Here is a 12,075-nt window from a genome sequence, read left to right on the forward strand (position 1 = left end):
GTCCTCCCCCATTTCGAGAGGTGCTGCGCACGATTCTTCTGTTCCTTTTAAAATGGGCACCTCTTCAGAGCCCGATGGCTGCTCAGAGACGTCGGCGTTGTCTCATTTAGCAGCGAAAAAGTTCTGCACTGGAAGACGCAGAGAAGAAGACAAGGTTGCGAAACGGGGCACGTTTCGTTCGGATGCAGTTGTGGACAGGCGTTTCCTGTTCGCAAACCACACTGCATGACGAGGCTCTTCGCCGCAAGTGACTCAGTGGCAATCGCGTTTTTGCGAATAAACGGCTTCTAGGCTACCAATGCACTGCTCGCAGCAAGAGTGCCGCGAGACTAGTCATCGTGACACGCCGCGTCTTGCAGCTCCGGATTTCACCATTCAGTTGACAAGCTGCTCGATTTGCCACTCGACTTCGCGTTTCCATGGCTCGGGAACGGCGTTCGATCGGTGAACTAATCACGGTTCGCCCACAAGCGGTGTACACTTGCTCGACAAATTTGTTCTTTCTGTTGACAGGAAATCGCTCCTTTCCGTCGCTTGGGTCTGTTCTGTGAGCAGGCACGTTCACACAGCCCGTATTTTCGTGGGTTCTCGCTTTGGAGGCTGTCGCGTGTAGCTGCTGGAACCAAACGTGGCTGTAAGAAGTAGTGGCGCTGTCTCATCACCGATTTCCTCCTCCACTTCGGCTTCTGGTGCATCACTGAATGGGCTACGGCGAAGACAGCGACGACGAGTTCCGGAACGAGCGGAACACGCAGGAATAGGAAGACAGGAGACGCAGCTCAGAGGCAGCAGCCACTGTGACACGGTGCGCTCCCCTATTTTCGTCGCCTCTCGCGCGTTCGGCAGGGGGTGCCGGCCGGTGTCTCAACGCCACATGTGGGGGTTGCAGGTTTTCGGCGGCTCTCACTCTTTCGGACTGAACTTTTCTTTTTGTTGAACCGTGAAAAGGCCTCGTTTTCTTGGGGACGTTTGCCTTTTTACGTGGGTGTAGCTTTCCCCCGCTTCCGTTGATTCCGCCCGGTTTCTGACTGCGTCTCCGGCGCACTGTCGTAGGCACTGCCACGCTCGGAGATCTTTCGTGCCTCGCATCGAAGACGGCCTGGAAACAGGACTTTTTGTGTTGGCGACATGATGCATTGCTGCGTTCACTTGAACACAAGGGGAGGGCTTCCTGCCGCGATGAAGAGATTCACATTCTCCACCGTGGTCCTCTTTGCCTTGCTCGTCTGTGTCTCCTGGGAGGAAAGTGCCCTCGTGCGGGGAACAGGCGCGCAGACGCAGCAGAAGTCTACCTCTCAAGACGACGAGTCCGCCTCTCACGACGAGCCCTCTGCCGCGACACTGGAAGCTGTGGAAAAGGTATTGGAGCGTTTGGAAAAGGAACCTCTTGACATGACAGACATAATTCGGGGCGCGAAGAAGTGTTGCGTGAGGCGGAAGTTTGAGACGCACGTCTACGGCTTCACACAGAAAATCTTAAGGCAAGGAGGCCTGGACGTCGACGCTGCTGAGGTCACGGATCAGGTGCTGTTGCAATTGAAACGCAAACACTGGTCCTACAGCGGTAATCCGAAGGATCCCGAAGAGACTGTTTTCAATGCGCTCAAGGAGCGCGTTGCCGACACGACATACTTCGCCGAGTAGAAGAAACCTGCGCAAGTTCCCCCCCTGCAACGTGGTGTGTTGAGCAGCAGCGCACAGAAGTGTGTGCCGTTTACAGTACTCCACTACCCCGGTGTTGCTTTCTTCTGCGAGGCCCAGAACAGAAAAAAAAAGAAAGAAGCAGAGGGGGAAGGGCCTTCTTTTAGGAAACTGTGTTTTTCGTCGGCGTAATATATGGATTACTGTTATCAGTCGTATTAACAGCGAGAGAAAACTACTACTCAGATGCTAGTATGATCAGTACCATCGTACTGGGAGTGGTACTCTCTGAGACAAGATCGACGTGAGCAACGACAGTGCCTGCAGTGCCTGCAGAGCCGGCATGGGGGTTCGACAACGGTTGAGAACGTGACGTGGCACAACGAACAACTGGACCTCCCCATCTAGTCCTGGATGGTAACGTGGAAGAAGACACCACTCTCCATTTAACGAAGACACGTGCCAGGGGATTGACAGTCGAAACTACCTGTCGGCCACTGCGACAGCCTCCATATTTGACAGGGAGGATGGCACGTGGGCTGTCTCGGTGTTCTGTGTAGAGTTGTCGGTAGACGGGTGAGGTTCAGCAACTGCGTTCTGTGTTCGTCTTTTGTTGTCCACCGAGAGATTTGACTCGTCCATACGAGTGAATCCGAGTGTAGGCAAAACCACGTTGGAGCCCGGACGGCCGCTGCCGCAGTGTCCCTTCGATCACCTGTGTCTCCGGAGCGGCAGGAACTCTGTCTGTGTGAGGGCCAGGCTTGTGCCGACTTTAAGGGAACGGCGTCGTTGTACATGTCGGTAACGCATTTGACTGCGGAGACGCCAATCCTCCAGGGCGCCTTCGCTGCTCCTTGTTTCTCGTTGTACGCAACCGTATCTTTCCTTTGTCATTTGTGGCAGCTCAGGAAATCCCGACGAGGCACAGGGTGGTGTGGTACCGTGCGGGAAACACTCCGATAACTCATTCTGTCGAATTTACAGTCCGACCACACCCGAAAGCCGGGCCACTGGACGCGGTTGTCTTGCCGCGCTCGGCAGAGTTGACAAAGTCAGAAAGCGAGGCTTGGGGAAACGGAACGAACACTTCGTTTCGTCTGCGTACTGAGGAGTAGGGCTCACTGTGGACAGTGGGCACAACACGCAGGAACAGGCGAGCACATTGCTGTCAGACCCGGCGAATTCACCGCGGTGGACTTTCGGCGCCGACTCCGAACCAGACGACAATGCCGAATCTCGCTTCACTGATAGGTCTTGCATGCAGCGACGTAGTGTAAGAACCTCGAGGAAACACTGGCACGATTGCCTTGCACGCGCGGCAAACTCAGACGGCACTTGGCGACGTGCACAGGCTTTCCTTGAAGGTCGTTAGTCCCTCCAGCGGCCTAGGGGCGGAGCAAACAGGCGCGACGAAATTCACTCAACAAGAGAGCGGAAAGTCTGCATTCAACATACCCACCCAGGACTATCCACTAAGGGGAGGGGGCGATCAGAGTTGGTGCGCAATGGATGCGAGTCTGCAGCGGAATGTCGCTGTAAGGTGTGGACATTTTTTCGCTTCTTTCGTCGTCCGGCGCTTCGCTTCTACCACAGCGTTAAATCCATGACCTTTTACCTTTCTGGAACGAGCTCCGCGCGGAACTCTCTTGCAGAGAGCCCTCTCGTTTCGACAACGGCAAAGGAAATCGCTCGGCACGCCCGTCCGGAAATCCCATCAGGACACCAACACCAGTCCGATGTGGTGCCGCGCTTCGAGCAGAGCACCGCGTACACACTTGCTACTCCGGCAGGTATGTGCATGAACATTTCGATGGGAACCACAGCAAAGTGCGTTGCCTGCTATTCCCCCTGAGGGTACGCGTGCGCGGGTAGGTTCTGCTGAGGTACCCCCTGGACCTGTGTGTGGTGCATGTGACTGGACTCAGAGCAGACTAGGGAAACGAACAGTTGATGCGGTCTGCCTGCTGTACACGAGGATTCGAAGTGGAAAGTACTCGCTGCGTCATTACTTTCAGACGCCTTTGCAGGGCTACACCGCAGAGAAAACGTGCGTGTAACCCAGAGAAACGAGTACCGGTCAGAGCGATGGCAGAGACACAGCGCGCATTGCTGATTCCCTATTGGGCGGGTTAGGTTTGTACATAGACACTTCAACTGAAACGGAAAAAACATCGGGCATGCTGTCGGCACCTCGACATTCTGTGGAGACGGAACTTGGACGTCTCCAGAGTCTCTCGCGTTCCCGACAAAAACAGCGCAAATTCTGGGAGAAACTCGGTTGAATCAACAAATATGCATGCACGTGAGGAGCCAGCAAAACGGAGCGAGAATCGAACGACTACAGTTGTAAATGCACCAAAACAGCACGGGAGGAAAGACGAGGAGGATCCAGGCGCGAACACGTGGCAAATAACCCGTAAAAAACACGCATCGCGACTGGGGTATATCGATGGGGAGACCTGAAGCCTGAATGGAAGGCATGATGCGCTTTACGAACATCAATCAACGTTTCCTGTTGCGAATGGATGAAGTGTATCTGCTCGCGACATCGAAACAGCCACAAGGCGTTTCGCTTTGGCCGTTGAAGCGACGCGAAGGGTTGCCCAGTTTAGCAAGTCCCATTTTCAGAACAGTCTGCATGCAAAGCCTTCTGGCGTTCGATATTATTGCCTGCTTGCAGAATGCATCTGCAAAGAGAAGGAAACTGACAGGAAGGCGGCCTCGCTGCGAAGAAGAGAGATACTCGAGTTCGTGACCGTAGCACTTTACAGCTCCTTGCTGCCCGAGCCCGTACCGGCAAGGTAGGCGTGCCTCCGCTGCAAAGGGACGGAGAAAAGGGAGAATCCGTTCCCACAGAGAAGGATTTCCTTCATTTATTGGATGGCACATGCATACCGGGAGGACTCGCCAACAAAGGATCTTCTGCTTCGTCTCCGACAGCAGCAGTGCCGGCAACGCGTCCAGAGCCACTGAAACCACGAGCCGTGGAAGCGGCCGTCCGAGTCCTGGAGACAAAAAAATGGATTTTAGAGAAACAGATGAAAGCAGTTAGGAAGGCCAATTAGGGAGCACGAACACGGGAGACGTCTGCATGAAAAGACGAGACCAAGCCCTGAACAGCCCCTCCGTGTCAAAAAAATCACGGGGGTTCGGTTTCTGCAGGGGATTGAGTTGGGCTGTGAAGAATCCCCCCCTTTTCTCTCGTCTTCTTTTCCCTACTACCTGTCGTTCGTTCTCTCGTTGTTGCCTCGTCCTTGTGCGTCTCGCTTTCTTCCTATCGCTCGGCACCTCCCTGCCTTTTCCCTCGTTCGATGCCTTGTTTGCTTCCTTCAGACGGGAAAGCCTCCTCGGTCCGGCTTTCCGTCTCTTTTGCCCTCCGGGTTCTCCCTTCCTTGCTGTCCCACTCACGTCTAAGCCGTCAGCGACTGTGAAGGCCACCGCGAGATCCTCGAGGTCGTTCGCGCGCCCCACAACAACAGGACGCCTCGAAAGCTCCGCGTCTCTTCCAAAAATGCCTCCTTTCATCAACGAGGTGTCTCCTGGAGAGAGACTGGCCGAGAGACCGCGACCGCGGTCGGAGCTGGAGCCCCACGTGTAGGGCTCGACCGGCGCGGAAGGCAGCGAAGCCGCGCTGGCTCCTTGACGGGCTGTGCGGGCGCTGGCAGAAGGCGAATTTGCCGCTGCAGACTTGCTGCGAAAACCACAGACGCGTCCTCGAAGAGAAACCATGGAAAGAAGCAAACACACATCGGTCGAACAGAGACAGACCCAGGTCGGCACAGACACAGCGCCGGTGGCACGCAGAAACAAAGGGAAAGCGTGGCGCTACGGGGGGAAAACAAACGGAAAGGACACAAACGCGGAACCGGCCTAACCTCTCGAGAGTCACGCAGCGCTGCTGAAGTCCACTCAACTGCCGTCTCTGCTCCTCCAACTGTCGTCTTTGTTCCTGAGGAACCCAAAGGAAGAAGCAAAAACGACACTGCGATTTCGTCGCCTGCCACGAAAAAACCTCATCTCTGCTCGGCATTCCACAATACACAACCAAGTACATATATATATATATATATACACATGCCTGCAGATGGAACTACGTGTTCTTTTTTATAGGTGTGTAAGTATGTGTGTGTGCATGTATGTGTGCATGTATGTGTGCATGTATGTGTGCGTGCATGTGCGTATTTATTGATATGTAGGTGTGTATGCTTTCGCACGATGCGGCGTTTATAGACAGTCGTGCGTGTGTAAGAGTCTCTGTCTGCGACGAAAGCGCCTTGGATTCGCGGGCCGCTCGGTTTCGTCCTAGATTTATAGATCGTCTAAATGGAATGCCTTTTCTACACAGCTACTTTGTTGCGTCTTCGGACCTCCACGACGGCTCGTAGAGCGTCCCGGTCTGCCGCCACTTCCTTCAACTGCATCATTTCCATTTGCGATGCATGCACACTCCGCTCCAGTTGGTAGGCGCGGCTTCGATGCTCGTCCCGCTCGGTCTGGAGCTCCTCGAGCTGCAGGCGCCTGCAGAAAATCGAGGGGAAAACAGAGGCGTCTCGTCCGTTCGGGGACCCGCGGAAGAGTGCGTGGTTCCTTTGCGGATACGGCAAGCGAGACACACTCCCGTTGCGTTTCCGCTGCCGGCTCCGTGGCGCGTGCGGCAGCGGAGCCACCGACGAGATAACCAGCCCCCACGGGAACTCACTATCAGGAACGAGCGTTGAACAGGAAAAAGGAAACAGAGAGAGGCGAAACGCGGCGGCGAGTCGAAGCACCCAAGGGAGAGAGGGCAGAGCAACGCTGTGGAAGCTGAAGCAAGCACTCGCCAACGGACTTGGCGCATACACGAGAGAGAGACGAGGTCTTTCTCTCCTGCCCGAAACACAGTCTACGCGCAGCGACGCACGCGTCGAAATCGTGTTTTGCGTTTTCGTCGGGAGGCTTCTTACACGTCCTCAAACTCCTCCTCGTACTGCTGCAGTCGCTGCGTCAGCTGCCGCAAGCTGCGCTCGCTTTGCTGCATCAAGACAGCGAATTCGTCCTGGCTGCGGAAACGCGACAAACGCGCGAGAGAGGAACGACGGTGACGAAAACCACCGAGGGAATAAACAGAGGACCACTCGGGCAGGTCTGGGGACGGGAGGCGGCGGATCGGGACGACGGATGAAAACGGAATTCAGAACGAAAAGACGGAGGAACAGGAAATAGCCAGACACCTGGTGCCGCGCCCTCGCGCAGACTTGCGACGAGTCCAAGGAGGCGAACCCGACGATCAGAAGAGAAGAAGCAACCTGACGAGACAGACGGTTCTCTCCTGCGCTGAAACCCGTCTGCAGCGGAAAACGTCCAAGAGAGTGTTACCTGTTCCTTGATGCGCCGTCGGCGTAGCGCACAGCGCCTGCGGTCGTGTCCGCTCCCGGTGTGCGTCCCGCAGAGAAGGACAGCCCCCGATGCGACGCGCCGCCGGCCAGAAGCAGCCCTTCGACTTCGAGAAGAAACGCGCGGAAGCCTTCCAGCTGTTTCGTTTTCTCTTCCAGAGCGAGTTTCAGGTTCGCATTGATTTGTTCTTTAACGTCTGACACCAACCACAAAAACAAGGGCTTTCCAGAGCGTCCTCGCCCACCTGACGTCGCACAGGAAGACCGGCGTGGGCATTTGCCCAGTCGTTTCATCGCCCCTGTAAACTGGACATCCTCGGAATCCTCGTACAGAAAGAAACTACGGCGTGACTGTTGTGCTCTCCAACTGAGGTAAGAAATCGTGAGCGGGCCTGGCTCTTCATTTCCTTCGCAGTAACGGTCGAAATACATCCCCTTACTCGCATACACATGCGAATATGCTCGGCTGCAATCACATCTATCAATCGATCTATCTAAATCTATCTATCTAAACCTATCTATCTAAATCTATCTATCTAAACCTATCTATCTAAATCTATCTATCTAAATCTATCTAAACCTATATATCTAAATCTATCCATCTATCTATCTACCTAAATCTATCTATCTAAAGCTATCTAAATCTATCCATCTAAATCTATCTAAATCTATCTATCTATCTATCTAAATCTATCTAAATCTATCTAAATCGATCTAAATCTATCTATCTAAATCTCTCTAGAGGTGAATGTCGCCAAGCATGTGGTTCTGTCTGCATGAATACATCCTTCGCTGTATAAATATGTGTCGAAAACACAGCTAGATCCATCTGCGTGGCTGCTCGCGTCAGGGACAACGGCGCGCGACGAGACACTCACCGAGGTCCTCTTGGAGAGAGAGGGTGTGGGACGAAGCGCGCGCCAGCGCGCAGTCTGCAGGAACGCCGAGGGAGAAAACAAGGAGACACGATACACGCCGGCACGCACACGACAGACGAAACGAGGCCGTTTGAAAAAACGACGAGACAGATGGAAAACGAGGTTTGAAAGAAAGAGGGAACCACGGGGACCTGCAGAAATGAACGCTTCTTAGAAAGGGGAGATGGAACAGAGGAAAAGCGACAAGGCTGGCAGGCAAGCAGTGAGCGCGGAAGACGAAAGAAACAGGGGAGCAACGGTGCTGAAAATGCATGCATGACAATGGAACTCGTGAGTGTCTGCTGTGCTGTTGAGTTCACTTTCGCGTATCCCCCGCTCCTCTCGCTCGCTCCCGTTCAATCGACGACAGACGAGACCCGACCCCGAGGAATGCTTGTGGCGCTCTCTCCCTGTCTCCGACTCTCCCATCTTTTCTCTCCACATGGAAACGTAGAAACAAACAAGCTATACGCCGTACACCTTCGAGAACCGAAAGATACTAACATGGCTCCACGTGCCTCTATATGCACAGGTAGACATATTCATGTATACATGTGTGTATATATATATATATATATATACGCATACAAACGTGAACGCCAGCATGAATACGTAGTAGAAAAGCATCCACACGTACAGCTAAGGACGTACGATCTCGGGATCCTTTGACACTCATGCATGTTTGTCTGTATATTGATACATATTTATACATTTCTATTGTATATCGACGGTTGCGTAGGTTGTGTGGGGGGAGTGCGATCTTAGGTGTCTTCTCCATGTCGGCCGGTAAAAAAACGCGAACGGGCAACGCCGGTGCTTCATACCGTCCTGCAAAGGGAAATCGCACCGTGCAAGCAGGTCAAGAGAGCGGCGAGATGCACGCTGACGAAGCGAAAGAAGACGTGGAGTACCTCGGAACGAGATGTAAGCCACAACGCCCAAAGGACATTTAGACGGGAAAGCACATCGAAGGGCCGTCGATGTCGATAACTGCTTTGAGACGAAGAGCTCGAATGCAAAAACACACCACACATCATACTTCAACTGAACAAACCGTCTGCGGGAGCCCGCGCAGAGAGCTCTATCATTACACCCCAGGAGGGAGCAGAAACGCGTGAGACAAACGCGTGCACACCCTCGTTCGCTCCCACGTAGACAGCAGACGTCTCTGCAATAGCTGCCTACATGCAAAGAACCGTACCCTGCATTCTCGGTTGAACATGTACTTGTCGACATCCCTACACAACCATATACACGCCCAGACATACCTATACATTTATATATATATATATATATAAATAGATATTTATATATTTGTGTGCACAGGAATGAACGTGGAAATACGTGTACAAAGATACAGAGTCACACACATATACGGATGCATTTGCATCTGCGTCTGCGTAAGGGTGTGCGGAGGAATTGCCTGTCTGCTGAGACCTACACAAACGCGGACTTTCTCGAAGTAGCCGAGGTCGGGGAGCCGAATGCGCATCGTCGAACACTCGCCGCAAAACACCTGCATGTGGAGAGAGACGAGGGAAAGGACCGAAACTGGGATTTTTACTAGAAGACTGATGTAGCCAGGAGGGAGAAGGGCGCTGAAGACGAGTTGCGAGGTACCGATGAAAGGATATCACCACGGGAAGGAACGAAAAGAGAAGGGAGAGAAAAAGAGAAGACATAAGCCACAGGAATGGCGAAGAAAGCCTCGAGGATACCAGGGAGGATGGACATCCACACACTGGAGAGAAGAGAAAATACACCGGAAGAGCGCTTAGTTTACCTTTCCACAAGCTCGACAGTGGTGTTTCCACTTTGTGACGCTGAAAAGGCCTTGGCAGTGGTTGCAGTGTGTCACCTCGTCGCTGGGTACCCTGACAAAAGGGACGCATTCAGAGAAGAGAAATGAGCACGTGAGCGACAGTCCGATAAACAAAGCCTTTCAATATCTAGACCGGTAGTCCGTCTCGCAGTATTTATACTCTCCAGAATGAACCGTCAGACCTGGACAGCGACAAAGCGACGAAAAGACAAGAGAACATATACACCAGCTTCTTCGGTAGAGAAACGTGACCAGTCCTGCCTCCCTGTTCTTCCTTCCTCTGTCTCCAGATTTCTCGCCTACTGCTTCTCTCCGTTCCCTTCGTTCTCACCAGTCGACGTTCCGGCCTTCTTCGTTTTCGTCCGCGCCTCGCGCACTATCGGTAGCGCGGCCCGAGGTGCTGCGGGTAGCTCGATCGATGTTTTTCGGATTGATCTCTTTTTCTTCGTTGGCTTCGCTCGAAGCAGAGGACACCCTTCGGCGTCGACTTCCTGCCTTCTCTTCCTCTGCTGTTTGTGTCTGTCGATCTCCATTTCTCAAACGAGAAGACTCAGAAGAAGAGGAATCCGAAGATATGTTATGTGATCCTTCTTCCCGCTCCTCACTCCCACCTCCCCTCGCTGTTGAGGCGCCGGGAGGGGTTGAAGGAGAGGAGCCTGGAGCCATTTTTGCGGTGTACGTACAGCGGCGAGGAGGGGGAAAATCACTGGAGGATGAACACGTTTCTCTACCGGTTTCCTAACTCGCCTTTGCCTCCGAAAAGAAGCAGGAGAAAAAGGCGAGAGCAAAGAACAGCTTGATTCCAATTGCAAAAAAGAAACAATCGAGTGAAACGGGAGGGACAGAGGAGGCAAGTCAAAACGGCACACATCCCATGCACTGACACTGCAAAACCGTCCGAACGCGCTTCACATCTGGGGTGTCCGTACTCGCTGGAAATGAGTGCTGGAAGGCACGCAGAAATGCGTGAAAACTGGAACGAGAGCAGAAGCAGGAGAAGGAAGCCAGATGAGAGAAGGCGAACGGAGAAGAAAAACTGGAAGGCAGCCAGGGAGATGCAGAGAGCGCGACGGAGACGAGGAAGTGTCCGTTTAGCAGGGCGAGGAAGGCGAGGCGAACGTTGCGAAGAAATACCATGGGAACAGAAGCGGCAATGCGAGTAAATGAGGAAGCAACTCAAAGCCTGCGCCCATCCAGCAGAAGCGGAGGAAACAGCCGAGCGTAAACGGCTGCCACAGAGGAGGGGGAGACAGAACAAGCGAGAGAGACACCGGTCAAGATAGACGCCCAAGGCCACTGAAGTGGAGTGACGGCAACGTTTCGCAGATTGAATCGAACGGAAAAGTGCAGAGATGAAATGCCGTATTTACCAATCTATCTCGGATCTCCGGAAAGCCGGAAGTTCTCACGACAGCAGTCAAAAAGAAGTCGGCGAACTCGCTGGAAAGAGCAGACGCATCTTTTCTCAAACGCGGTTTCGAGCTCCTTCGTGCATGCAGCCATAAACAACCAGATACACAACAAAATGTATCACCATTAATAAGCAGATAATAATATATATTTATATATGCGGATTCATCATTGGACGAAACTAGTGCATCTGCTAGGGAAACACGATACCTCTCAGTAAAAAGGTTTCATGATATCGTCCGTTGTGTCGTAAGCTTGTAGGGTTGTGGCAGATGTTAAAGCGGTGTTATATATTTGCCTGTCTGTGTGGATGTCTGTTTTGAGACCCCTTTGGCAGTTTACGTGTAGTTTTATGCTCGTTGGCTTGCTTGTGCATATGTGCTTCCCTGTGTGTTTCTTTGTGTCTTTTCGTTAATGTTCTTTTCGTTACTCCAGACAGGAAGTGTACATGGCGCCCCGTGCTTCCGATTCGCGCCCCGCGTATATCACGGTGACTTCAGCTTCTGCGGTATTCCTCCTCACAGGGAAAACAAACTTCGAATCCTTTTCTTCTCTCTGGACGTTCGAAGGCGCCGCACAAAACAGGAAGGCATTTCGATCGAACGAAACTGAGCACTGCGGGCGAGGGTGTGCGGAAGGGAGAGAGAGGAACCGGAGCAAAAGCGCGAACATGGCAACCCTCATTTCGGGCTTTCTGTCCCAGAGCAAGAAGAGGCCAACACGATGACGAGAGAGAAGTCGCGGAGAAGAGAGGACGAGACGTTCGAAATCTTGGGAGACAAAACTTTCCTCACGCCAAGAAGACGAAATATGCTGCGGGGTGAAGGAAACAGAGCTGAGACTGCCTCTCAACCTTCCGAGATTCACCAACAAAAATCACGAGGTTCAGGCAAAAGACAAGGTCCCCAGATGT

General features: G+C 53.0%; 1 protein-coding gene across 1 annotated transcript; it reads right to left on the minus strand.

Moving 5' to 3' along the window:
- Positions 1–4,406: 4,406 nt before the first annotated feature.
- NCLIV_012160 (lateral signaling target protein 2, related) lies at positions 4,407–10,418 on the minus strand (the record flags this gene model as incomplete). Its single annotated transcript, XM_003880733.1, has 11 exons — positions 4,407–4,457; positions 5,050–5,332; positions 5,517–5,590; positions 6,009–6,159; positions 6,585–6,680; positions 6,997–7,210; positions 7,892–7,945; positions 8,755–8,758; positions 9,372–9,446; positions 9,714–9,804; positions 10,084–10,418. The coding sequence occupies 11 exons, from the start codon at positions 10,416–10,418 to the stop codon at positions 4,407–4,409; spliced, it is 1,428 nt and encodes a 475-aa protein (XP_003880782.1).
- Between the last annotated feature and the right edge of the window lie 1,657 nt (positions 10,419–12,075).

This window comes from Neospora caninum, chromosome IV, assembly GCF_000208865.1.
Source record: "Neospora caninum Liverpool complete genome, chromosome IV".
Lineage (NCBI taxonomy): Eukaryota > Apicomplexa > Conoidasida > Eucoccidiorida > Sarcocystidae > Neospora > Neospora caninum.